Genomic DNA, 26,868 nt, shown 5'->3' with positions numbered 1-26,868 from the left:
CTTAGGTAAAATTTTGTGGCTTGTGATACAGGGAATGCTAGGCAACAGGGTTATGCAGGAGCTGTCTGGCCTTAATATATACAGCCTTTATATACAGCAAGAAGGCTAAAAAATGGGACAAGTTGGCAAGAAAGTGTTTCCTTGAAAGTTTTCAAATGTTGATCATTAGGGCCAAATATGAGTACTTGGGAACAAAACTCCTGGAGCATTGAGAGTGCTTAATGATGTATATTTGTCTTAAGAGGACACTATTTGTCACTCTTTGTGGCCTGTGAGAACAACTTCCTTTTTCTATTGCCCACAAAACCTCAACTTGCAATGCTTTTCACTTCCTGCTTCTCCTTTGCAGCTATAAACCAGGAACCTCTGTCTGTGGTGCAAGTCACACTGATCAAAATGAGAGGCCAAAGCGTGGAATCCCTTCACCAGGTAAGGGAGAGGTTGCTCAGCAGGAGGGTCTGTCTGTGGGCATTGAACCGAGGTCTAGTGTAATGGAGACAGCTGTAAATCAGGACACATGAATTACTTTGGATTTGACTGATTTTTACATGGTGTAATCAAAACCAGCTGCTGCTGGTCAGCTCTGCTCTCAGGAATAGGATAAGAGCAGCATTTGGGGTCAGAATAGTATAGAAAGGTTTGGAGCAATCAACAGGGAGATCATGCAAACCAGTTATTATCTACCTTAGTCTTCTGGATGAGACATGGAAGATCAACCACTTCAAAATTTTCAGTGCAATACAGAGCAAAGACCATCTATGCAGTTTGGATGTGAGTTGCAAACTTAATCATCTTGAAGCCAGAAGTAGCTTACATCAGAGCAAAACCAGATGCTCAAGCCCTAGTTGTTATATCATTTGTGTGATTATAGTCTGTGTGTACTGAAGTCTTTGTTGTCAAGGTTTTCTTTTCACCAAACACTCGACAAAGGGAAACTATATATGGTAAAGTACGTCACAGAAGAAGATATATTTGGAAGAAGCTTATTAAAATGTCTTTTTAAGACTTCTTTTCAAAGTATAGCTGTACCCACTGGGGTAAAAATGTGGTTTTTGAAAAAAACCTCAACCAAACAAACCAAAAAACCACCTCTACCCTTTCTTCCCTCTCTTAATCCAAAGTTACCTTATCTGCTGAGAGAGTTCTAAAACTCTTAACAAGGATTTAAATCACTTCTTAGAACTTTGTTTTTAATTTTCCATCTTTCTTTCTGGACCCAATCAAAAATGATAAGAAATTTTCATTTATCAGCAAAATATTCCATAAAATGCTGTAGGAGATTTGAACAGAATCTTCGTTATTTTTTTCCAAAGCTAAATACCATACAGTACAAATAATAATGAATTTATTCCTCTATTTGAGTGGAAAACCTAAGAGCTCCTGGCTGGAAGTGGGCATCTTGCTTAAAGCTGTAATGTTTTTAAAGTTATTGCTGTTACCATGCTTACATCTGTTTTATACAGGACTGTCAGGACTGTCTATATGATTACAAAGACCTGGCTGCCACTTTAGTGCATCACATACTTGGTGGCTCCTTAGAAAACAATCAAAATATTCCTTACAAGGCCATGTAACTAAATGCTGCAAGGTTTCCTTAGCATTGACCAGGCAGTGCAACATATTCCTGTTTCTGGGAGTACAACTGAGCCAGAACAGGATTTCATCAGGGTAGTTTTTTAATTCCCCTCCTATGGCAGGGAGTGGAATTATACTGGGAGTAAGTTTTCTGTGGTGCAAACAGAAGTGTCTTGGTTTCAAAATAATATTTTTGAAATTAGCCTTAATATTAGCATTTAACAGATGATTATTAAAGAGGCAGAGCAAGAAGAAAATACAAGTGTTGAAGCTGGAAATACTCTCAAATGGTCAATAATTTCTTCACAGAGGCTTGTGTAGCAAGATGGTGCCTCTGGGAATTACTGCTGATTTGCTCCCGCTCTTTATGGAACAGCGTTATGTAGATGAAACTGTTTGTGGCAATTACTGGACACTGTAACCCATTAGTTTGCATGGTTGCCTTCTGAACCTTCCTTTCAGCTCATTAGACTTAATGTGTTTGAGCACTTGGGGTAGTTTTTTGTTAAGTGCACTTTGTCCATTTGAGGACAACTGCTTGGGTCTGCCAAGAAGTGCAAGGTCATTCAGGTGTCAGTATCTGTCAAGTGTTTCATCCATTGTACTGGACACTTGAGGACACAGGGCAGACAGATCACGATCCAGCTCAACATGGCATGGCAGCTTAATGCACTTGTCATTTTTGAATTGTTCACAGCTCCTTCTTTAAGCCAACATCTTTCAGAAGGCTGGTGGGGCTCTTTTGAAAGTGGGGAAGAACAATTTTGAGAAACTTTTAGCATAGCCAACATCCTTAGGCTGTGTCTGAGCTCATTGTTTTTATTCGTGTGTGTCTTGCTGAACTGGCAGGTGAGATCACCCAAAAGCCCGAGCTGCATGGAGCAGCACAGCCAGAGTTTGGATGACATCCGCTTGTACCAGCGCCGGCACCCTTCGCTAAGTGCCACGCTGTCTTCAGACACATCCCACAGCTACACCTTCGGCTGCAGCCTCGAGGATAAGCTGTCTGTCTATGGCTGCGTGTATTCCACAGCGGACTGCAAAACCAAGTCTGCCCTTTACGGGAAGCGATCCATGAACTGCCTGTCCTTGGATCTTCTGGGAGAGGACCAGCTCCCAGAGGAGTTTGTGGTGTAATGAGATTGGAGCTCTTCCATACCAGGAAACAGCTCATCATGGCAATATATACCTCATTAACACGTGTGATGTCACTCTGGTTCTTGCAGGAGATGGTGAGCAGCTTTGTTATTCACCTCTGTATCACTAAGTGTCATCACTTCTGCAGACCTGGCTACAGGGCAAATCAGCTGGAGTGTAGCACTTAACACTGGCATTGGTAGTGTCTGTGTGAACAGAAAGTGGAAGTGGCCTGCACCCTTGGAAGGGATACAACCAACATAAACCAAAAAACAGTGGACCAAAACTGACACTGAGCTAGTAAAGCAAACTTTGTCTAAATGGATTAATCAGAAATTTAGTTTGTCATGTTCCTACCTTTCTCTTGTGGTCCATCTCTCTTAATTTTAGTGTACAGATAGTTTGTCCTCAGTTTGTGCTGTTGCAATATTGCCAATGGCTGTCAGGCCAGGATATACTCTTAGCACATTTGGAGGGCTGTGTATGGAAGTGTCTGGCCTGTTTCAGTTGTAATGAACCCAAGTTGCTTATTCCCTGCACTGGGAGCAAGACCTGCTCTGCCAGGAGTTTCTTCTTTTGTTGTTGTTATTTTGTTGTAAGCATCCAGCCAAATACAATGTGTGGTCTTTTTTTTTTTTTTTTTTTTTTCTTTATTGCAACAAATGAAACTGACTGTCAGCTGTCTACTACTGCTGTGATGCAGATTGGCATTATATCCTTGGGGAGATAGGGAGGAGATAAAGCAAATTATTTAGCTGCTTCTGAGAGTACAGAGGGCAGGAGCATTAATTGATGGGCTTTTGAAGAGAGGAGTGTGACTGGAGAATTTGTCCAGGCATGATCACCCCTTACTTTGATTCATACTTTAATGCTGTTCTTTTATTTGTTTTTAATAAATCTGTTCCTTAGATTTTCCCTTTGCTTAGGAGGCAAGTAAGGACTGGAGAAAGTCACTTTGCAAGGACAGACAGAGTGACTGTGTCCTACTTAGTCATGGATAGGTCATGCAAATATGTGTGTGTGGCACTGCAGGGCTGATGATGGTGGAGGTGTAGGGTGTTTGTGTGCCAGACCAAGGGTACTTGTTTTGGTGACCTTGAGAGTGGTCGATCTGGCTGTGCTGGCTCCCACTAGGGAAATAATCATAATTATGCTGTTTGATTCAAGTGTTTGGTGTGGAAAACATCCTATTACCTTGTTACATGCAAATAAATACATGTTTGGTTTCCTCCCCTCATCAATTCCCAGCACTGGGAGGCTTGTACTTGAAGGCCAAGCTTTGTGCCCAGCTTTTGACAGCCATTTAGGTGTGTTCTGGTAAACTCTAGAAGGAAAGGAATACTGTTCTTCTGGTTGGAGAAGTGTGTGTTGTGCAGTGTTGGTTATCAAAAGCTGAAGATAGCCTAATTCGGGAAAGGAAGGAAGCCAGACTATGACAAGGAAGGTGTGAGCTGCTGCTTTGATGGTAGGCATGCAAGCTCAGTAGTTGTCTGGTAAATTGCATTCCCATAAGTCATTAAAGTAGCAAATCCTTGAAGTCCATCATCTTGCCACTTCTGTGTGAATGCCATGTAGAGACAGGCCATGCAAGTGCATCTGCATTCACTGAAGTGGGACCAGCTGCTCTACATCCTCTGAGATGAATCCAGCACCAAACCCAAGCTGCATGCACTGTAGCCATGACTTAAAATTGACTGTGCCCTCTTTGATCACACTGTTCTTTCTTGTTGTAATGAACAATTAGGAGCTGTGTGTTCACTGTAGCCTCTGCTCCTTTCTTCCAAACAAAGCCAAAATGCCTTTGCAAAGTATTTGAGGTATGTTTACTGCATCCAAAATAAATTCTTCTAAATGGATCTAAATGGGTAAAGGAAATCTGGTTGGCTGCTCTCGAACAGTTCAGTCAAGCCTCCCTCTGTCAGTCACTCCCTGTTACCTGGGTCCTCTTTGGCCATAAGCCACAGGAGATAGGCATGGCCAGGATCCAGGAGGCCAGTGGCTGTACAACAGGCAGCAGCCTTGCAGCAATGCAGCAGCCTTACTCTTGCAGCCACCATGGAGCTGGAGGGATGGCTCTTACTGCAGCAGTGCCTGTCCATGGAGAAACGTGAGGGGGAGGTCTGGAGTGAAAGCCCCACTAACCTGTTGCTCTCCCACCCATGTAGATGTACAGCTACTTGTGGTTCTGGGAATGGTTGTTAGCAGGAAAAAAAAAGGTCAAAATTCAGTGGGTATAGTTGTTTGGAAAAGGGTCATAAAATGTGTGTGTACCATCTGCACACTTCTCTCAAAGACAATCACATCCTTATCTGCTTCAGCCTAACCACATCACAGAAATGTTTATTGCCACCAGGCAGCTCACTGTTCTGGTTTTGCAGTTAGCAGGCATCCAAAGGATTTGGTGAAGCGCTGTAATCCTGCTGCCTCTGATTACAAAATGCACCAATACCTGAAAACACTGTAACTGACTCTTGCATGAGCATCCACTGCCTTGTACATTCCTGAGGAGTTCTTGTATTTATTCATGGCTGGTAGGGAAGGCAAACTCTACAGGTCTGACCGTCTTCTCCCTGTGGTCTGTGCAGCTCCCTCCAGTACTGTAAGTGACATATGCATATGAAGGGGAGACCAGACACTTTGTGTATAGATTGAGAATGAATCAATATCTTACGAGCACTGTGAATATCTATTATGCAACTTTTGTATTCATATTAAAAAAAAATCACCTGTTTCTGCTAGTAATACATTTATTTTTTGTTTGGATTTAGAAGATCTCTTATTTTTGGGTTTGATAGTTTGGTAGCTGTTAGTGTGTAAGCATTTATGAGCTGATGTTAGAAACTAGCTGCCAATATTTGTACATATTTGTAAAATACTCGTGTTATAATCATTCTATTTTAATGGTAAAAGTTTCTCCTTTCCATGAAAGGATTTTCTTGTTTAAAATAAAACATAAATAATTATATATACACCTGCAATAAAGTATGTATAGAAAAAAATGTAACTGTATAGCTATTTTTGTGTCCAAGGAGGACTGTGTCTTCCATTTGAGATGGGTTGTATAAATTAATTTGCTGCCAGACTAATCCGTATGACCTCAGCTTGTGATGACAAACCCAGAGGCACTGCAGTCACTGCAACAACTCCTGTTCCTCCTTGCTGTTCTTGGTAGCACAATGCCAAAGGGTACCTTTGCCAGGTATTAAGAACACAGCTGAGCAGGTTGGAGTCAGCAGGACGCTCAATCTGAATCTGACTGAAGAGACAAGTTAAGCTGCTCCTGGTGGTTAGTCAAGAAAACCAAGTGTGTGAACTCCCAAGGAGGTAGAGAGATCCTGTCAGCATCCTCCGGGGGCTGTATCCAAGGACAGCTGCCAGCCCACAGGATGCAAAGTGCTGCTGAAGAGCACTCTACCAAAGTCACCTAACCTGCTGCCCTGGAGTCTGGCATGGATAAAGGAAAGGCTTCTTTCCTTGGATCATAAATATATGAAGGAGTGCTGCAGAGCTATCTGGATCTCTTCTTGAGGAAGCTTGCTCACTGGGAGCATCTTATAAATAGTTTTGGAGTTTTTTTTCCTTTTCTCTGGAAAAAATTACTTTTTATGTACTTTGGTATGGTAGTATTGCCTCTATTCTTAAGATTTCTTTTCTTGTACTTCATATTTTTGTCCAGTACTTGCTATGTTTCCAGTACACCAATTTTCAAGGACATTAGAAACTCATCCAAGTTTGGCTTGGGAATGCTGGGAAAGGGTGATTTGATTACACATGGAGCTTTGTATGGAGATAAAACTAAGTAACAGATCGACATTAGGTCACCCAAATTTGAAGGACTTGGTCACTTTTCTTTGTTTTGTTGTTTGGCAAGTAATAGCACTTTCTTGCCCTCTAGGGTGGACTGGCGCTGACCAATGAGTCTCTCTTAGAAGATGGGGCTTCTCATGGTACCAGCAAATCCTGTGTGGGTTCAGTCAAGGGCTGCAGTGTGGGATGGGGACAATGTGGTTACTGCACTGGATTTGTTCTGAGGCATACCACCTGTGGGAGCTGCATGGAGGTAAGGCCTGAAGGTGTGTGCTAAAGTTGATGGGTAAAACAACACAGGTGTTTTGGGCAAGGTGAGAGCAGTTCTTCAATGGATTTCTTGGCAGCAAATTCTGAGACACTGGAGGCTGACACTGTATTTTAAAATCTGAACATTTTTGAGCAAGAACTGGTCCTAAAGCCTCTCACTGGAAAGCTGTAGCTCCTTGTTCCCCAGCAAGGTGCTTCCTCTCTCTGGGTCGGGTGGCTCCTAGTTACTTTGCCCAGGCTTCTTGTGGCAGCTCTCTTCCCTCATCCATATCCTCGTCTGCTCAGTCTCTACCTCGGAGCCCCTGCTAGGACGCCTCCCCTTTCTCGGGGCGTATTCCCGGGCTCGTGGTGCCTAAGACCTGACTCCTGCTTTTAAGTCTCTCCTGGACGCCCACCAGTTGTGGCGTGGAGACGAGGAAGGGACCCATCGTGTCCTATGGCGGTTCTGCCCGGCCCGTGGCAACAGCGGCATGCCACGGGGCACCAAGGGCTAGCTAGGCGGCCGGGCCGGGGTGTGCGGCAGGGCCGAGCCAGGCAGGGCCGGGCCGGGGTGTGCGGCAGGGCCGGGCCGGGCAGGGTAGGGCCGGGTGTGCGGCCGGGCCGGGCCAGGCAGGGCCGGGCAGGGTGTGCGGCAGGGCTGGGCCGGGCGGGGGCGCCCGAGGAGCGCGGCCGCCTCACGGCCGGGCTGCGGGCCGGGGCCGGAGCCGGGCCGGGGGCTGCGGGCAGGCCGGGTCCCGCAGCTGGCCGGGCAAGTGGTGCCGATTCACCTCGGGCAGCTCCTGTCAACATTCTGCGGGTCCAGGGTGACCGTCTCCTCCGGGACGGGGCAGCCGGGGGTGATCGGTACTTGAGTGAGCAGAGCCCAAAGCCAGCGGTGGCCGTCGGGTGCTCACTGAATGCCGCACAAAAAGCCTATGGAGCGGTTCCAGGTCTCGGGGGTCCAGCTCCTGCAAGGAGGGATGTGCGCCCGAAGTGCACTGGGGAGAAAGTTAATGACCTTTAGCCTCTGGTCATCCTTGGCCCGGTGTAATTTAGCTGTGAAACGCTGATACAAATTCAGAACCTTTCCCCCCCCCTCTGACAAGTTGGTTTAAGAAAGGCAGACGGGTTTAATGGGATGAGAAGTCCCAGTGGCCCAGGAGCTGCACCCTGAGATGCTGTAGCTGGGACTACAGCATCTCAGCTGGGACTACAGCATGGAGGTGTGTGTGTGCTGAGCCAGCTCTGCGCCTTCTGTGTCACACACAGGCCATGGTGAGAGACAGGACGGGTGTGAGGGAGCCCCAAACACCCCCCCCAGTGAAGCGGCTTTTCTCTCCGGCTTGGACGGAGCTTCCTTTCTGCAGAACCTCTGCAGTGTCAGAGCAGCACCACTGGGTATTTCCCTTAGGCACACCCAGGAAATCAGATGTACTGAATTTTTAATGACATCTGAGTGCCATTGCAATCACTTGCCCGCCCTCCAACTCCAGCTCCCTGGCCCCCTTGGGTAGCTGAGTACTAGGTTTGGGCTGCTGTCTGATCTCAGCTGGGCCCTTCTGCCCTTGCCTTCAGTCCATTTGGAGCAGGGGCAGCTGGCACGGTGGCTGAGCCCACAGCTTGGGGAGACATGCACAAGTGCCTCTTGCAAAACACCCTCCTGGTATGGCACACTCTGGGTAGCCCTGACTGGTGCAGGGCTTCAGCAGGAGTGGAACACAGGAGAGGGTGAGTCTGGTGTCAGCAAGAATGCCTTTGATCAGCAGGGATGGGCTGGAGGGAGCAAGCAGATGATGGAGAAACATACAGAAAGGGTCTTGTTTCACTTCTCTCATCCAAACAGCATTTTATAAAGTAAACCCAGCTCAAAGTAGTTCCTATCCTTCCTTTGCTGGCACTGAAGCTCATTTTTTGGGGGCACACTCCAGCCTATGGCCACGCTGTATTTTCATGCTGCCAGTCAGCCAGTCAGATACTGGCTGTATCTGTCCTTCTGAACCCTAAGTTTGTCTCTGCAAGAAGGAGATTGTGGTTGTTAGAATAAGATCCAGGTAGCAAGCTTTGCATGGGAAGTCTGTTGTTCTACTGCAGAGATGTAATGATGAAAAATCATATTTATCCTTTCTGGCAGACTGCAGGAGCAGCTGAGTATGGGTTATTGAAGAGCATAGCTGTGGTGTTCTAAAATTTTGCTTTGTTTTTACTCCTGGAAATATAAACATCACCTTTTTATTTTAAATCTCATAAATACATTTATATCAATCTTTGTTTTTCTTTCTCCAATCAATGCCATTCTCATATGCAATGAGATAATTGGATATGGTATATGCTGCTTTCCAACCTGCAGCCTTATGTCTCAAGCCACCATGTAGAAAATACCACTTTAGTAACAGTAGGAAAAATCACAGTAGGAAAAATTCGGTGTAGGAAAAATCATTTTGTGTCAGCCATGGAAAGCATTCAGCCCCTTTGCTACAACCAGATGACAAACAGCCTGAGCTGTGGGACAATCGTCGCAATGGAGACCAATTCCCACATCCATGTTCTCCACCCTTGTGAAAAAGAAAGCCTTGACTATGGGTCTCTGTCAAATCAAAGGCTTTCAGACTGGAAGAGTTGCATCAAAGCAGCTCCTCCCTGCTTTTCTGCTCAGTGAAGGCTTTGGGGTTCCCCTCCCCTCTGCACCCTCTCAAACTCAAGTGCTTTCAAAAGAGCTCTGGCTATTGGGATGGAGATTCCTGAGGAAAACCTTGCACTGCAGGAAGCCAGGTACTTTTCTCTCATCCATATGTAACTTCTGGGGATGAGAGGGAGGAGGTTTTGCCCTGTTCTGAGATACCCACTGCTGGAAATAAGGACTGAGATGCAGTTTATTGTTCTTCCTGACACTGGTATTGAAATCTTCCCTGTCTGGCTCTTGAGCTGCACACCTTATCTCTAGGGTGAAATGGCTCTCTGGGTGTATGGAAGAGGCATGGGAAGCCAGCCTGGATTTTACCAGTATTGTCCCCTGAAGTGGATCCTTAAACCCTCTGTGTTTGCAGGACAAGTGACACCAGCAGTGTCCCACTCCTCTCCTCTGGTGCACATGGTGCACCACTACTGCTGTCAGGGAGGGTTTTCTACCCATATGGTCTTTCTGTGGCTAATGCAAACTTTCTGCCTATGGTCTTTCTAGTCAGATGTGAAGAGAGGGCTCCCATAATTCTTATGTTAAAGTGCTGTTAGTTTATGTGATGCATTTTTGGGAGCTCCTCTTCTTGGGATGGTCAGGAAGGATGTGCCACTCACCAGAGTGGGTGCATTAAGGCCGGCGAGGCACCTGGGGGAAGGGGATGGAGTTAGTATTGCCAACTTTGTCCCCACATGTGCGGGTGTTGCAGTGCTCTAGGTTTTCTTTGGAAACTTAGGTCCCTGAATCATGTTTCTGCATAAGGCCTGCAGATTGTCAGAAGGAAAACAAGGAATGCTTTGCAGCATACCTGGCTGAAGGGAAAATTTGGCAATAGGAATGCTTAAGGAGCCCATGCCAGAAGGGCAATAGAGAGCCTTGAGTACAGTTATGTTTTGGAATATCTAGATCCAAGCCCACACTTACACAATGCCTTGAGACTGGGAGTGGGGACAGCTCCCCTGGTGCAGCTGTGCCCCTGGCCTGTCCCAGCCCAGCCTGGCTGGCAGCACTGGCATTCAGCCATACCCACATCCTGCAGCGCGATGAGCAGCAGGGTTTGCTGTGGGAGCAGACTTTGCTTAGCACGTGCTCTGCAAATAACAGAGAGGGTACCAACCATTGCTTTCTAATCTGCTTCAGCACAAACCCATTTGAGCTCAAAAATTTTCACCATTACTATGGAAAAACATAGGGCAGCTTAAGCAAACTTAGGGAGAGCTCTACAGCTATAATGTCAACATTAACCTGTTTTCAGGATAAACAGAAGCAGATAGGAGCCCTTACAGACTTCTTTTTTCCAAGGTCACACCTGGGACAACCCAGTATCTTTAAGGTTAACAAACTTTAAAGACTCCTCAAAGCTGCTGCCTCAGACTGCTACTGCCACCACAGTGGCCCTGTTTCATCAAGGCTGTCCTTAGCTCAGAGCTGCCTCTCTAACTCCAAGCAGGTGCCCACAAAGCTCCAAGTACAATTTCTTCCCATTTCAGGGTAAATGGTTAAAACAGAGATCCCCGCAAGGCATGGTGACAGCAGGGACAGTGAAATGGTGACATCCCAGGTGTGGAGGAGCATGAAGTGGTTTCTGGCATTTCTAAGCCACTCTCCTGCACCTGACAGCAGGGACCACAGAATGTTCCTAGTGGCTCAGGCGTTTGACTTGCTGCAGCTGGTAGCAGGTCCAGGAGGTGGGTGCTCCAGAGGAAGGCAATCAAGGCACAGGAAATCAGCTGTCTTTCTGAGGCAAAGAGCCAAGTAGGAGAAAGCTCAGCAGAAGCTCTGGGAGAAGTGGCCAGAAGGCTCCAGTGTTGTGGTCCTGTGGATGAACTGTCCAGGAGAGAAATGAGGAGAGACTTGCTGGGGTAATGGGGGTAGGGCTTGTTTGCTTCCTAGTCTTTTCCAAATGTTGTTTACTCTAAGAGCCATATTAGTTGCTGGGATGTGTCCTGTAAGCTGTTTCTACCTTCCTCCTATCTGGTGTTTCCTAATGGTGAAACTGCTGACTCTTCTCTGGGATGTGCTGGTGTAAGGAATAACTTGCAAGGACTACAGGCAGCAATGGCATGGGTGAGGGCAACAGTAAAGTTAGCAGGACCTTGATAGGTCTTCTGTGCTCACTGTGTCATTAGGCCAGGGCTTATTTTACTCCTGATTGCCCTTATTTTATCACATATGTGGCTCTTGTGTTGCCTGGAACTTGGGGTTCTCATGGAAGAGCAGCTCTGCAGTCCTGGGTCTTTTGAGCTGCAGAGGACCTTGGCCTCAAACATGTCAATTGTCCAGCAGTGTCCTCTCCCAAGGCACATGTGCTGTGATTGCTGAGTCCAAACTGGGAGCAGCCCTGTCTGGATGTGGGCCACAAATGCCTGACAGTGTGAGCAGCTGGGTGAAGGGGACAGCAGGATGTAGCAGTGGGACACTTGCAGAGACTGACCTGGTGGCAGTGCCACTTGGTGAGAGTGGGTGGGAGACACTGGGGCCCTTCTTTAGGGGGCTCTCAGACCTACTCTGTCAAAAGCAGGTGCCTAAGTTGAGACTCTGGCCAGGATCTGGCAAAATCTCAGCAATGAGGATGGGACCTCAGCTGTGTGGTGCTAAGTGCCAATGAAATCTGATCTGCCAGGGTTGTTTTCAGGATGTCAGTGAGTCAACATTTGTATGAGTCAGTGTCACAGCATCTCCACTATCTCGTGCCTGACATTACTTTATCAGCATTCCCTCAGGACTCTGTGGCATTTTCCATGTTTCCCTTTTACTCCTTTTGGGAAGTAGATGGTGTCCAAAAGTCCCTGGTCTTTTTTGAGGCTGGATACTTTTACTTTCTTGTGTCTGTGGTGAGGTTGCCTTGCCTTCAAGCTTCCCATCACCACACCACCCTGTAACTGTAACAGGACTCCCATGTGCTGTCCATGCCTGGCCTTGTAGTGTGTAACCTTCTCTGTCTCTCCCAGAGCATTTGGGGATGTTGGGATCCTCTGTGCTTGGCTGGTATCTCCAAAACAATGTCCTGGGCAAAGGCAGTTGTTCCTGCCTTGTGCAGCACCAGGCTTGCCTGCAAACAGGCAGAGGCATCCTCAGTGGCACCGCCCCTTCCCTGGCACAGCAGGGATGTTCTGCAGAGGGACTACTTCACCATGCCATGGCAGTGCAGGGCTCACTTCAGGAGAGACACAGCAGGAATACTCACCTTCAGTAAGAGGAGCTGGATGGAGAAATATGAGTGGAGAGAGCAGCTGCTCTGTTGGCCTGAATATGGCTTGAGGTAATACCTGTAGTTACTTCTAAGCTCATACAAGGCCCACAACCAGACTGGGTGCAGGCCTGGTGATCTGAGGATCAGGAGCAGTACCTGTGTGCTCAGCTTCCTCAGGTGTTGCATTTCCCTGCTGTGGAACTTGGGAAGATTTCTTTCTCAGGATCCTTCCTGCAACTGTGCAGGTAGCTTGCTTATTGTCCTCTGCTCCATGTGCCCATGCAACTGCACATTTTAACATTTTTGTTATTCACCAATTCTTCTGCCCTTTGTCTGTATGCCATAGGAGCTGGGCTCATGGCATGCGGCTGGGACTGCAAAGGTTGTGACATTTTGGTGTTAATGGGACAAAGGTCCTAAGAAGAGTTTAATACAGGCCTACTTGTGCTGGAAAACTGTAGGCTTATTGCTTGCATTCCACATCCTTAAAGTGGCTGTTGCGAGTTTCTTACAGCCAGGTGGTCCCCACATCAGTGTGTCCATCAGAAGTCCTCTCTCCTTGTTCACATGGGCAAACAAAAGAGCAGATGCTGCTGAACATGTAGGTACAGCTTCTTGTTTTCATGCATCACAGTTACATCCTGCCCCTCGCTGTTGCAAATGTTATGCCAAATTTAGCAGGTAGACCAGATTCTGGTAAGGAAGCAGATATCAGCCTTTCTTCTGGATGGAGACTGGGCACATCTCTCCATAAAGCAGCATCACTGGGGGCTGTCCAGAGGTACAATGCCCTTTATCCCCTTGTCTTTACTGGAGACACCCCAGGCAGAGGCTCTTGCATTGCTGGGCACCTTCCCAACACCTGGGTTGTTGTCCCTCTGGGCTGAGCCCTGTGCCATCTCCATAAGGTGTCCCTGTTTGGATACTGCAATATTGAAATGCCTCTTGTGAACTTTGTCCTGTCTCTTTTGGGAAGTGCTTTCCACAAGTCAGACACTGTGAAATAACTTGTCAGATCTGACTGCCTAAGCTTGGTTGCATTAGCAGCCAACTGAACATTGGCATGGTAAATACCTGCTAACTATTTTCCATGGATTCTGCCTTGGCAGCAGAGCCCATCAGAGCAGCATGGGTTCCTCATCTACCTCCTTTCTAGGTAGCACAGGGATGAGTGCATGCATCCACCCATACCAAGCCACCTGCCTTGGGGAGGGTGTGGAGCATGGGTCAGGAGAAAAGAAATGCAGGCACACAGATCTCAAATTCAAACAAACTTATTAGAGTATGTGTAATGCACATTGTGACAGGAACATTAGTGCTGCTTGGCCAAAAGGCTGGAATTACTGGAGGCCCAGGACTAAAGCCTGAAGAAGCAGTGCTCACTAGTGTATCAATTGCCCTGCAAAGTGCTCCTCTTTCTGAATTGAGTTGTGTGTTTTTCCTGAAGCTTGTATAATTTAAAACAACAGCCCAGAGGCAGTAGTGGGCAAAGTCTCTGTGTATGTGTGTATGCTCAGAAGGAGGTGGAGGAGGCTCATGCTACAAAAAACCCAGACATCTGAAGTGAAGGAGGAGCTATCATCTTCTGTCTTTTGGATCTTCAAAGCTTCTGGTGAGGCTTCCAAAACTTTTTATAGTAGTGGGGTGGGGCTTTTTTGTTGGTGGTGCCTTTGGTTTATTTGTTTTGTCTTGTTTTATGTAGAAGAGGGACATAAGTAAAGTCCAGAGGAAAATGAAAGGGAAAAGCACTCCTGGTGCTGCTTTTAAGTGAACGGCTGGGCACTGACTCATCCCAGGCAGAACAGCAATTTCATGTAACAGAAAGAGTGAGAGGGGATACGGGATGGAGGAGATACTTGCAAAAATGAAGTGAGGGGAGCTGGGAGAAGAAGGGGGTAATAATTTGACTTAACTGAGGTTCCCCAAGGAAAATGAGCAGAGGTGCAACTTTAGGTCTGAAAATCTGTGGATAAGATGTGCTAATCTCATGACACATGTGCATGAATTCAAGAAGGCTCAAATTTGATCTTAGATTTTTGAAAAATAAACAAAATAAAAAAGGGAAGATACATTGCAAGGTAAAACCTGGTTTGATAAAAGTGAGTTTACAAGAGGGCAAAAATAGTTGTAGGCAATGTTTCCTCTCTCGTGTCCTTCAACTAGAGCCCCCTGTTCCCTCCGTTGTATGATATGTGGCATTTTGATCTGGCTGGGGCTATGGTTAACGTCCTTGTTTAAATGCCAAGTTGGTTTTGTGAAAGGCTGAAGAACCTTTGGCATCCCTGCACTCTGGGCCTGTTTGCTGCTCCGTGATCAGATGCTGCTGCTTCTTCTGGCTGGAAGGGACTTGTGAGCAGCCCATCAGCTTGTGACTGTTTCTTCTTAGCAAGAGCCAAAAGCCTTTTCCAGCAACCGCTTCATTCTGCTTGTTCCTCACATTTTGCAAGGGTTTGGAAAAGTGCTTCATAAAATGGAATCAGCAATTTAATAACAAATTTTTGTGAACCTTCCAATGCTGATTATGGTTTTTCTAGCCTGGTTAAAAGCAGGCTCTCTTTGTGGTGTGGCTGCTGCCAAAACATGAAGCCACACATGGAAATTAAATATATAATTTTCAAATGTCAGCATAGGTCAAGGTTTTGTTTAAGAATGGGCTAAAGACACTGTCTGGTTTGATTACTGGTTTGTTTTAACCCCTTGATGATATGTAGTTCTCTTAAGCAATGGTGGATCACAGTGCTTTCTTGGGCTCTGCTGATGAGAATGTTCGTAGGTGATCAAAAAGATTAAGGCCTTGTCTGGAGGGGATGCAGAGTGCTGTGAACTGCAGTGTGGTTTTAGCATTCAGAGCTAAATATGGAGAACTGCCCTGCACAAAGATGTATCTTGCAGGTGCCAAGTAAAACATGGTGGAGACCAAGTAGAACTGGTGGAGACCTGCTCCTTTGCCATGTGATCTGCTCTGCATCACTTCATGCAACCTTGCCCTGTTCTGAAGCTGACTGCTGCAAGGGAGCTGGGGGCAGATTTGCAAAGGCTGAAATGTACGTGAACCAGCACTGCAGAGCTGGGCAGGCACAGCAGGGTTCAAGGCTGAAAAACATCAGTGAAAACCCTCCACAGCAGTTGTGTGTTCTTCAAGATTAAGTCCTTGAGCAATCAGTTTCCCTGGCTATAGCAAATGGAGAGCTGGTGCTCTAAACCCTTTGCCTGGAATCCATTGGTAGTCTAGGGAGGCAGAGTTATTGATGAAAGTGGATCTTTCCTGTTAATCCCTTTCTTTTGGCTGCAAAGCCAGCCACCAACCTCAGCTGATAAATTCAGTCTGTAATGATAAATCCACAAAGAAAACTGGGCACTAAACTGTACTTTTGGGCCAAATTTTGGACTTGTACTTTAAAGGTCATTGTGTGATTCCAGATAAGTCTAGATTTCTGCTAACTTTGTGTAGGTTTATGTGTACACATATCTGTGTATATTACCTTAGACAAGCACTTGCTGCTATAAGGCCTTAGGGATTGGTCTGGTGGAGTTCTATTTTCCTTGCTCCATCCCCAGATCTGCTAAATGACCTTCAAACCAGGGCATTCTCATGTACTGGAAGAGACAGGAGCTCAAAGATTTGTCTGTCTTTGAACTGGATCCAAAGTTTCTGCTTTCTGGGAGGATGCTTGGCCTATGAGTTAGTAGTGTGGAAGCTGCTTCCACTTGTAAATAAGGTGCTCTGGGGTATATCTGCATGACTGTGGGACCCTGGGCCTCCCAGGCAGGTGTTGTGCTGGTCAGGCTTCACACCTTTGGCTCCTTGGCCACCTGGACTCTAAACCAGGATGCTGAGTACCAAAAGTATTCACGAGAGCAAATTCTCTTGTGTTTGCTGTGGTTTCTGCAGTGGGCAGCCTCTTTGAGGAGGAGCTGGAGGTTTCTGGATACTGTTGCTGAAATTATTTGCTCAGCTCCTCTACAGGGAGCGGCACAAATTCAAGAGGAGCTCCTGAAGGCCAGTCCCTGGGTAGCTGGGGTCTGTGGTGCCTTGCAGCATCATGTGGATGTGTGCCTGTTTCCTAGGGCCAGCCAGGGCACAGTGCAAGGTGTGACATAGATGAGCACCAACTGAAATGTCACAAGAGAAAATTGGGGCCCAGGGAAGGAGAATGAGAGCCCAGCAATGGAAGGTTAACATGTTGATTGCCATCAAGGCATGTGGATCACGGATAGGAAACAGCACCCGTCTGTACTGAGGAGCACTCTGAGACAGTGGCCCAGGGACTTGTCTGAAGCAGGATTGAGTGCTCCAGCTTCAGTGCCTCAAGACACCAACTGAGTGCTGCATTATGCACTCATGGACTTCACTGAAAGGATCTTCTCCTGATTTCTGTTGTTTTTACTCTCACTTGGTTGTGCCCCTGCCCTTGCAGAGATCAAAGCTGTTTTAGCATATAGACTACATGGGCATTCTTAACAACAACTACCTTTTCCCTGGTGCTTATGCCCTTCTATCTCAATATTCCAGAATTCTTTCAATCATTTTTCTTTCTCTCTCTCAGTGTTGGTATGTGTGTTTCAGCTTGACAGTGCCAAGATAGTGAGGACTGGTTTATCAGGATGGGCTTTAGTCAATGAGGGAAACCTTGAGGTCAGCTCTGTGAATATCTATCACATCTCCTTTTCTAAAATAGATGTAATTTCAAGGCACAAAAGACCGAAACACTGAAAAATGACAGCAAAGAAGTACAGGGACTTGCACATGCTGTTTTGCTTGTTCTCCAAGACATAAGTTACATGTCTGAATATCCTCCTTTGGCAGGCCTGAGTGACTCTTGGGACAGAAGGCAATTCAGCTTAGACATGTGAGTAAAGCCATTTCACCCTTACAACTTTTACCCTTCTTCCCTTCTGACATTGGGATTGAGCAATCACATCTCTATAACTCAGGAAATTCCAAACCTGAAAGTTGTTAGAACAAAATGTTAACCCTGCTGCCCTGCATATCCTGTACACTCCGTTGTGCAGGTCAAACAGTGAGCGATATGCTATTCTGACAAGGAAAACAGGAGTAGGGAATGCTGCATACTCTCGGTTTGGCAGAGTTAATGTTAATGTAGAAACTTAACCTTTTTGCTCATATTTGAGGGGTTTATTTCTCTGCTTCAATAATAAGTACAGCTGCTTTTCTCCTACAAAGATCTCCTACAAAGATCATAAATAAATCCAAAGTTTTGAAGGGCAGTTTTTCAGAAAAAGAAAAGAAAGAACAGCTCATGGAAAGTTGCACTTCTATGTAACACTTAAAAATGTCAAATTCTTAAAATACTTGAACTTACTTTTAACTACTGGTGGAATCAGCCCTTTTTACTTAATCTCTCTTTGAGCTGTAATCCAGGCTGCTTTAGTAACCCAGCTGTCCAGAGACTAAGGTGAGCTTGAAGCTACTCCTGCATTTTGTTTACCAGGCTGACATTCCTTGCTCTGACACTTTCTCAATTGAGATTGTTTTAAGGAAGCTGACCACTCAGCTTCCTAAATTCCTGTGGCCAGAGTGGTTTTCTACTCCTCTGTTACTGCTGGAATCAGGTAAAGTTAAGGCTTTTTTTACCCTCATGACATTATTTAGGAAAGCAAGTGTTACTACAGCTCTTTGGTTCAATACTTATGTTCTGAGCACCAGAGCACTGCAAGCAACACAGCAGCTGTTATATATTCAAGGGTGAAATTCCAATAATAGTATGCTACAAAATCTCTGGATAAATATTTGTGCTTGTGAAGGTTAAGTGACTTGGAGTACTATAAACTGCAGCTTTTGGGGCAGGCCACTGCAATCTAAGCCTTCTTGCAGTGACCTAACAACGACCTCTCTCCCAGTGTAGGGGCAGAGTAATTGCTGGTGGAAAAAAAATTAAGAGTGGCTCTTGAGGCCTCTGCTGAGCAGTAATTTAGTGCACAGAACACATCAGATGTTGCTTGATCCCAGTTGTTCACCTTGGACGTACTTCTCACCTCTAACATTGCTTAAACTTCTTGAAACTTCAGCCAGGGTCCCTTCATTCACAAACCCTGCATGATGTTGTCTCACCAGTGGTGTAAAAGGGTGAAAGCCTCTTGCAGGCGACGAACAGCAAATCACAAGCTGGTGTTTGGTGTTTTATTTGTGCGGTTATCCTTTTTTAATCTGAAGGCACAGCATCAAGGCTGTGATGTGTTTAACTTGCTTCAGAAATGCAAGTGAAACAATAGGCCAGATTACTACAACAGTTGTACAAGTAGAAGTTAGGTCCCATTAGGATCTTTAGTTCAGAGCCTCTCAGCATTCATGAAGCAAAAATACCCCCCAAACAGGCAAAGCTGTGGGTTTAATGAACTCAGCAGATCTGGGACTCATTCCAACTATTTAACTTAAGTGTGTTTTCAAAAAGTTGTATAATCCCTCATTTGCTTTCTAAGCTACATTCCAGAGGGATAACAGATATAGCCTTACTTATTTTTCTCCATCTCAGTAATGCCATTATTTCCTACTTAAAACCAGAGAACAAAACTCCATTCAGTACAGCTGCTGAGTTCCTTTACACTCCTACCTGTTGCTAGTGCATTAGTAATGACCCCATCCATGCCAGATAGCAGAGCAGTCAAAAAATTATATGTGTCATTTTAATCTGAGCTGGGAGGACATATTTCACTTGCTTCCATGAAGCACTGGAATGATATTTACCCTCCTGACTTCTACTGAGAAGACAGAATGCCCCCTTGGCCTGTCAGAAGCAAACCACCCTCAATCAGGGTCCTGTTGACTTAGGGCAAGTAGAATTAAACACATCAACAAAGCCATGTCTTAAAGCCCAGTTTATTTCTCTACCATGCCACCATGGTTGGTAGCTGTTGTCAATACTTGCTATTATCTTTGGAGCAAGAACATCATTAGCAGGTTTATTGGTTACTAATGCCATGTTGAGGATTGTTTATTTTATCTGGCAGTTGATATCTAAAAGACTGGCTTAAGAACAACAATATACATTTCAGTCTGAGGAACTCATTAATGATACTTTAATCCATAGGAGTCTTAGGTTTTATTTTCCTTTACTCGGCACTGGGAAATTTTTTTTCTTGACTTGTCCTCTCTGAACTTGCCGAGCACGAGTTCCAAATCCCAGAGACTGCATTGATTCTGTTAAGTACTTTTGGCCAGGAGAGATGCACAGCATCACCAACAGTTTAGCATCACCTCCTAAAAGCAGGGGAAAGACAAAACATAGTTATTTACCTCCTTATTTTCAGTAAGTTATACATTGTTACCATACTGATACACAACGGTGAGCACAGGTTACCACTGCTTTCATGAAGCAAAAGACTGCTCCTGAAAAGGGCTGTTGAAACAGACAGCTCCTGCATGGGGAGTCTATATCTAACAATATGATAGTTGCCCCCAAGTGTTTCACAATTTGTAATGTAGATTTTTTCCCCCTGTTAGCTTCATTACTTAATCATCAGGCATGTTACGGCTCTGGACACTTAAATTTCAGTTCTGTCAAATATTTGTAAATTTAGGGTAATGGCAAAATGGCTTGTGTGACAATAAAACAAAACAGACTTGAAGTTTATAGACAATGATTAAACAAAGGAAGAAATGGCCATTTTCAACACTTCACCAAAGTCATACAACAGACACAGTTAAAATCAGGCTCAGTGCCTGTGCAACATAGCTCTCACTTCATTTTTTGGCTTTCCCTTGTCACAGTAGGGACTCTAGTACTAAGTGAAAATCTAAGCTTAAGCAAAAAATTAATAGTATTCTAGAAACTCTGAAGAATTACTTCATTCACTGTCAATGCCTTGAACAGATTAAAAGCATAAGGGCTAATATTTTCTGGCTGAAGAAAAATGGACTAATGTACTACACATATGGACACAAATCTGACATTACTGCAGGCATAACACTTGCTTTAAAACTGCTTCTGCATTGATGAAGAGCTAAAGAAGAGGAAGTGACCCCAACACAAAAGGAAATTGTAGCACAGTGCCATGTCCTGTCTTCTTTCTTTGTCTTGCTGCTGCAGGGCACAATGTTAAGGAATGTGCAAGCAGGTGATTATACCCTGTAGTAATAAAGATTGAAGTTTAACTTTTAAACTGTACCTGACACGAAACACTGGTGAAATGCAATTTTTACCCTTTACATGATCCCATTGAGATCTTGTTCTTCAACTGAGCTTTGGAAACAGCACAGTTTAGCCTGATTCAGGAGTTCAGAGCTGTCACCGTGTACTCACACTCTCCCAAGCCAGTCTTTGAAATGGAGGGCACATTCAGGCAAGGAGTATAAGATCATCTTCTAGTTTACACAGCAAAGAAGAAGAAAAACCAGGATAAGAAATCTATATTGTTGAACAAGAGTCAGAATATGATCTCTCACCTACGGAGTCCTGAAGCAGGTGTGTAAGTTTGCTGTTCCGATATGGGACGTGAGCTCGCTGCTCTGCTATCGCTCCCAGAACGTCGGCCAGGGCAGACAGGCTGCGGTTGATGAAGGAGGTCTCTCTCAGTGCTGCCCCTGTCACTCCAGACATACCTGGTACAGTGTACAAAAAGGCACTGCTAACATGAAGCAAATCTGCTTCAAAACTGTGGATGAAAGGTTAAAGACAGTTCAATGTCTACAGATGGTCCAAAGCATCTCATGTTAAAGTTGATCTCTGCAGGTGTATAATGCATTTTTTGCTCTGTATATATTAAGAACAAGGAACCAAGAGAGTAGGAACACCTTTAGATCAGACAAGTCAACACTGCTTTTGAAAACACGAGTCCACGATGGCCCCAAAGAGAAGCCTGTTTTGTTCCGCCATATTTTATAATAGTTAGCTGCCCCTTCTGTATCCTTTTGGAAAAAGAGACAAGACACTGATGGCATAAGCTGCAGAGAGAAAACTGTACAACAGCCACAAGTGTGAAGTGTTTGGGTTCACCAAAGCCAATGGAGTGGTGCTTCATGGCATGATTTGCTGTAAGGAAGTGGATAAAAGAAAATGGTGCCCTACTACCAGCCACCCAGCATGGTTGTATGTAGCTATGCTGCCCCTGAGCAACACAGTAAAGATTTGGTCTATGCAACACATTGCACCAATTCAAAGAGGTGCTGCAAGCTCAACTCTTTGATCAGTCTGGATGAGGGTGCAATTAGGAGTAATTAATTCCTGCTGTCCTTACCTTTGCTATTTGGGGAAGAGCAATGTGCTATTAGCACTTACCATCATATTGTTCAAATTCAAGCTTTCTTGAGGGTAAGTGGATGAGGTACAGATGCACCCTCAGTCACTTCTTACCCAGAGCACATGATCCAATGTCAGGCAGAGCTGATGACAGTGGGATCAGATGAGGCCAACAGCTTCCTCTACTGCCTACTCTCCTATCTCTAGACAGGTACAGAGAGTGGCTAGAGATCTTGTTTTCCCCTTAGGTCAGCATTTTCTAGCAAAGGGGTGTTCAAGAGGGATATGTGAAAAAGTACAGTAATAGCAAAAACCCCAGGAGTCTGGACAGGGAGGGCTGTAGAACTGTGACTGTGGGAGAGGATGAGGTTGGAGTGGTAGAGTCTCCAGTTGTCAGAGACAGAGCAAAACAGTTTGGAACACCCTAACAAAGGGTGGATAACAATCCAAGATAGGCTGAATCTCCAGGTAACTTTACTGGGGTCATTATATATACAGCCATCCCCAGGCTTCCTGTATATCAAGGAAAAGTGGACTCCTGGGATATGTTATCCTGGGATAACAGTTATCCCCCTAAAGAAGAAAACTGGGGAGGGGGTACATGTTTAAACTACTGATTATCTATATTTGCTTAGATGAACTTTGATAAAGCATCTTAGCTGAATTTTCAAAGTGAAACACAGTTTGCTAAAAAGGGACAAATTGGCTTGTAACTGCTGCAAATTACCCAGGCCAGCTGTAGAGCCAAGAGGGCTGGGTGCTGACATGTGCCAGAAGCTTGGGGTACTGCTGCTCACTTAGATTTGCTCACATTTTAAAACAGTTACAAGTTAACACTGCCCTCACTTCAGCAGAGTATGTTCACTAGCACATCTGATGACAGAGGTCAGTCTGTCACTAACTCATCTCACACTGATGTGAGCACAGCTCTTCTGGCTTCACTGGAGGATCTGGCCTGCTGAGCCCCAAACCAAGGAAATGTTTGTCCTGGTTTAACTGAGAGAACAAACACACACCCTGTTGCTCAATTACATGTTTTCAGCATTTAGAGCAAATGAAAAAATAATGTATTATATTAGGTTTCTCTGTAGAACAAAAGTTTAACAGTGAGCAACAGCAAGAATTCTTGGCAGTAAAGTAAAAGACTCTTTCATAATACTGGTTCACTTTTCAAAACATTATTTCTGGAATGATACATTTGGCTGCATGGTTTTTCTTGGTAAGAAAGCTTGTCCTTTAGGAAATAATCAAGTTTTTGAAATTATTGTGTGCATAGAGGAGGTAGGAAGAAAATGCTTTGAAGAAACAATGAAAACAATATTATCTTTTCAACACTAATTTCCTCCAAGACTTTTTCCACAATAAAGCAGAAAAATCCACACACGGTGATATCAATTATTACAGATATTTGTAATATTTAAATAATTTATGCCCTTTAAACATTTCTGTACCAAAGACATGCTAATTTTCAGAACAGAAAAACAGGCCTAATAAAAGTAGTCTGAACAAGTAATGTATCTATGATAGGGGTAACTGTCCTGGGCTTATTTCAAGCTCGTACAGCCATACTTTCAGTTAAACTATACCAGCGTAAAACCAGATCAATCAGCCCTCAAAATTTTGTTTATGCCAAGATCTGTGGGTTCAAACCACCCCTGAGTGAGCAGCATGTATCCCTCCATAAAGGACTAAGGCATTTATTGTGATCTAGATCCATGAAGATCCATGCCCACGAACAGACACGTTCACTTACCAACACACTCGCTCCCAGCCAGGTCCACCAGCTGCAGTCTCGTTTTGACTTGCTTCATTTTCTCAGTTGCTTCAAGCTGCACTGGTGAAGAGGCTCTGGAAGAAGAGGTGGATTTATTGTCTCTCATTTTTTGTGGAAAGGTGAAGGAAGCCTCTTTATTTAGTCTCTGACTGGTTTGTTCATCTTCCCATAAAGTACCTGGTTAATGAAAAAAACAAAAGAGAGCTTCTCACTGACACTGAAAATTGAGATGGGGAAAAAGTGGGGCATCAATAGGGCAATGTACAGTATCTGCTGCTTCAGGCTATTCTAACAGTAGCAATGTACAAGCCAGAATCCATGGCAGGCTTGGATGCAGGCTTAATGACTTTTTCTATCTTATTTAAAGTTTTACCCATCAAACTGATCGTACCAACTGCTAACAAGCTTTGGTGTAGATTGTGTTGTATCCAATATCCCCATTGTTGACACATCTGTGTGGAAAACAAGAAATGGGACTCCAGTAAGGACTTTAAAGAGGCTTTTTTAAAAGTTTTAGACTAATTGCAACCAAAGAGCAAATTCAGATGCTTGGGAGAAGTAGGCTCTGAAAACAGATTCTATGTATTTGAAACATCACCTGCTGTTGCTCTGGCAAAAAAAAAAAAAATCCTTATCCTGCTTTTCTATTTTGTCCTTTGCTGCTGCTCCCCCTGGACTTCCTTCAGCCCTCATACCCCACTGCAAGATCGCCACACAATGAGCTATTAGCCTCAAGAGTGTTATTCCCACTTGATCAGGTTGGTTACCTACTAGTATCATTCCTCAGCAGAAGCATCTGGCTTTTTCTATTTGCTGGGAAGGAAGACAAATACTGTCCGGGAAAGCTGCTTTCACATTAGCTTAGCAGGAATATATGCAAAATTAATTTCCCAAAGTAGTTGTTTTTGGTTTTTTTTTTCTCTCTTAGTGTTTTGGTTTTCATCTATCTCTTTCTTTCTCTCTCTGAAAGAACAAAAGAATAAAAGGCACATATTCTGCTACAGGTCATAGAGACAACAGACCTCCTTGGGTGCTTACAGAGTTCTAGTTGGAAGACTAGAAAGTTTCCACTGCAAAACTTGACTAAAGAGCAGACTGACTTGCCTTACATAGCTCTGTATTTCTCCAAGTAGGTTGCTGCTAAACCCTGAGCCAGCTCTTCACAGTGTGGGCAGAGCAGCTGTGTTGGCTTACACAGAATAAATGGCTTCAGGCCATACAGTGTCAAACTAAGTGTTCCCACTCCTCTTCTGTTTTAGACAATGATATTAAGAAACAGCTCTCCTCAAACAACAAATACTGATCAAAATGCTAATGCAAAATACCTTAATCACACCTGAAAAAGTGCTGGCTTGTCAACCCTAGCTTTAGGTGCAGAACTCATCACAGACTTTACAACTTTTCTTTAGTGACTAATATATCTGACATAGAGATATTTGACAATGGCACCTGGCTTTTAAATCAGGATCCTTTCCTTTTAAACAAGCCAGGCTGTGCTGTCACACACTGCTGCAATGAGGTCCCAGCTGCAGTGCTGCCCTCTCTGTTTCCTTACTGTCCACATCTTCACCCACATGCGGGGAGTCAAAAGCCAGAGTCTGCATTCAACAACAGTTAGACATTTCTGCAGAGCTTTGCTGCCAGGCAACATGGCACGGTGGGGTGGCTGCAATTAGAAGTGGCAAAGGGAATTCTGGACCAGACAAGATGGCTGCTATGCTAATGGTGCAAGCACTGAGTTTAAAAAAGTACCATCAGTCTAATTGACCAGAATCTGGAGCTGACTAGAGTTAACATCGGGAATGCTGGAGCTGCAGCTTATAAATTAACTGTGTCTTTTGGCAAGGGAGGGCAAGAGAGGGCACTGTTTGTTCTGCTTTTCTGTTGGTTTAATTTCTGATAGCAGTGTAAGGGAAAAAATGTTAAATATTTCCCACTTTCTAAAATCATATTGTTGTTGCAGAGTATGAAGGAGATGGACCATAGCACTGAAAGCAGAGAGCCTAATTATAACATGAGCAAAAGAAAACAAAGTTACCCCTAAGAGCCCCAAAAGAAAGTTGTTTCTCAACCAATAAACTTGGTGTGTAGTGGAAAGCAGAAATTTCAATGTTGCCACAATAAATAGGATAAGTATTTTGTCTTTTCATAATGGCCTATTATTAACAGTTCAAAAGATTCTGAATTTAAAGGACATTTTTGCAAGGCAGAGAGTAAATAAATTCAATTCTTTCTCATCCAGAAGCATAAGATGATCCCTAAAATTTATGGTTAGCTCAACCACAAACTTTGTATGACATGTAATTATTCATTCTAAGTGATTTAACTACTTTATTTGAGTATGTACCTTATCAAGATCTTTATTATCTTATATCTTATGACTTTCTGATAAGATTTATTCATTAGTTGTCTCATGCAATAAAACTTCAACAATTCTGGAAGTCAAGACATATAAAGAAAAGTGCTAAGATTTTATGAAACTGAAAGTTCGAGTAGCATTCAAACATGAAAATGGTCTGTTATTTAAGAAGGAAAGCAGAAGTTAGAAAAATGGAAAAGAACTGAGGGAATGTATCAAACATTGGAAAAAAGGAAGAAAAAGCAATGAAAACCTCCCAGTCCACAGACTGTTTTTCTAAAAACAACTGCCTCCAGATGTATTTTAGTAACATCCTACTTACCAAAGTTATCTCCAAAGACAGCTGTGGTTATGGTCAATGTCACTACCAGATGAGAACGAGAGGAATGAGCATGCACCAGTGTTGGGTGCGTGACTCTCAGCTGTAGGCCTTTGTTTACTAGATGCAAAAATTCTGATGCATTTTCAACTGTCCTAAGAAGTAAAGAAACAGAAAGGATATTTAACTGACTCACAGGAAAACACACACAAGAAAGCTGAAAACTTGAATGAGAACCTCAGCATTTCCATTTCCCTGCTCTTCTCCTTATACTACTCTCAGTTTTGAGCTGAACAAACAGACTCTTTCAGGCAGGATAAAAATGAAAATTCATGCCAAAAGCTGTGATGCAGTCCTGAGAGTGCTGCAGAAGCCTTGTAGGTCCAGAGGTACTATAGCTCAGCTCTTGAAGCCACAGACATTTCTGTATCTCCACATTTTGGAAGAAAAGACACAGGTTTAGACATTGCTGGAATCTCTGGTCTTACAGAAGTAGATTTCTCCAATTTATGCTGAGGTAGCTCACTTTCTTAGGTACAGAATTAGGCAAAATCCCCCAAAATTTCTCTGGGCCTCGGAAGTCA

The 26,868-nt window shown here is 44.3% G+C and overlaps 3 protein-coding genes across 7 annotated transcripts in view; 2 read left to right on the top strand and 1 right to left on the bottom strand.

Moving 5' to 3' along the window:
• FRMD1 (FERM domain containing 1) overlaps positions 1 to 5,677 on the top strand; it is a 41,102-nt gene extending 35,425 nt beyond the window's left edge. For 2 of the 3 annotated variants that reach the window (XM_030236192.2, XM_030236191.2), the window contains 2 exons: positions 350 to 429; positions 2,425 to 5,677. In XM_030236192.2, coding sequence (XP_030092052.1) covers positions 350 to 429; positions 2,425 to 2,712 — 368 coding nt within the window. In that variant the 3' untranslated portion in view covers positions 2,713 to 5,677. The other variant, XM_050972647.1, reaches the window with a different exon arrangement.
• Positions 1 to 26,868, top strand: part of DACT2 (dishevelled binding antagonist of beta catenin 2) — a 420,082-nt gene that overhangs the window by 199,624 nt on the left and 193,590 nt on the right. The gene's annotated exons all lie outside the window — the stretch shown is intronic.
• The window catches only part of KIF25 (kinesin family member 25), a 39,969-nt gene continuing 32,558 nt past the window's right edge, over positions 19,458 to 26,868 (bottom strand). For 2 of the 3 annotated variants that reach the window (XM_009092885.3, XM_030236383.2), the window contains exons 12-15: positions 26,288 to 26,439; positions 23,586 to 23,783; positions 21,040 to 21,195; positions 19,458 to 19,854 (exon numbers count right to left, since the gene is read on the bottom strand). In XM_009092885.3, coding sequence (XP_009091133.2) covers positions 19,697 to 19,854; positions 21,040 to 21,195; positions 23,586 to 23,783; positions 26,288 to 26,439 — 664 coding nt within the window. In that variant the 3' untranslated portion in view covers positions 19,458 to 19,696. Of the gene's footprint in view, positions 19,855 to 21,039; positions 21,219 to 23,585; positions 23,784 to 26,287; positions 26,440 to 26,868 lie in introns of those variants that run through there. The other variant, XM_050972648.1, reaches the window with a different exon arrangement.

This window comes from Serinus canaria, chromosome 3, assembly GCF_022539315.1.
Source record: "Serinus canaria isolate serCan28SL12 chromosome 3, serCan2020, whole genome shotgun sequence".
Lineage (NCBI taxonomy): Eukaryota > Metazoa > Chordata > Aves > Passeriformes > Fringillidae > Serinus > Serinus canaria.
This window is presented reverse-complemented; position numbering and strand designations above follow the sequence as displayed.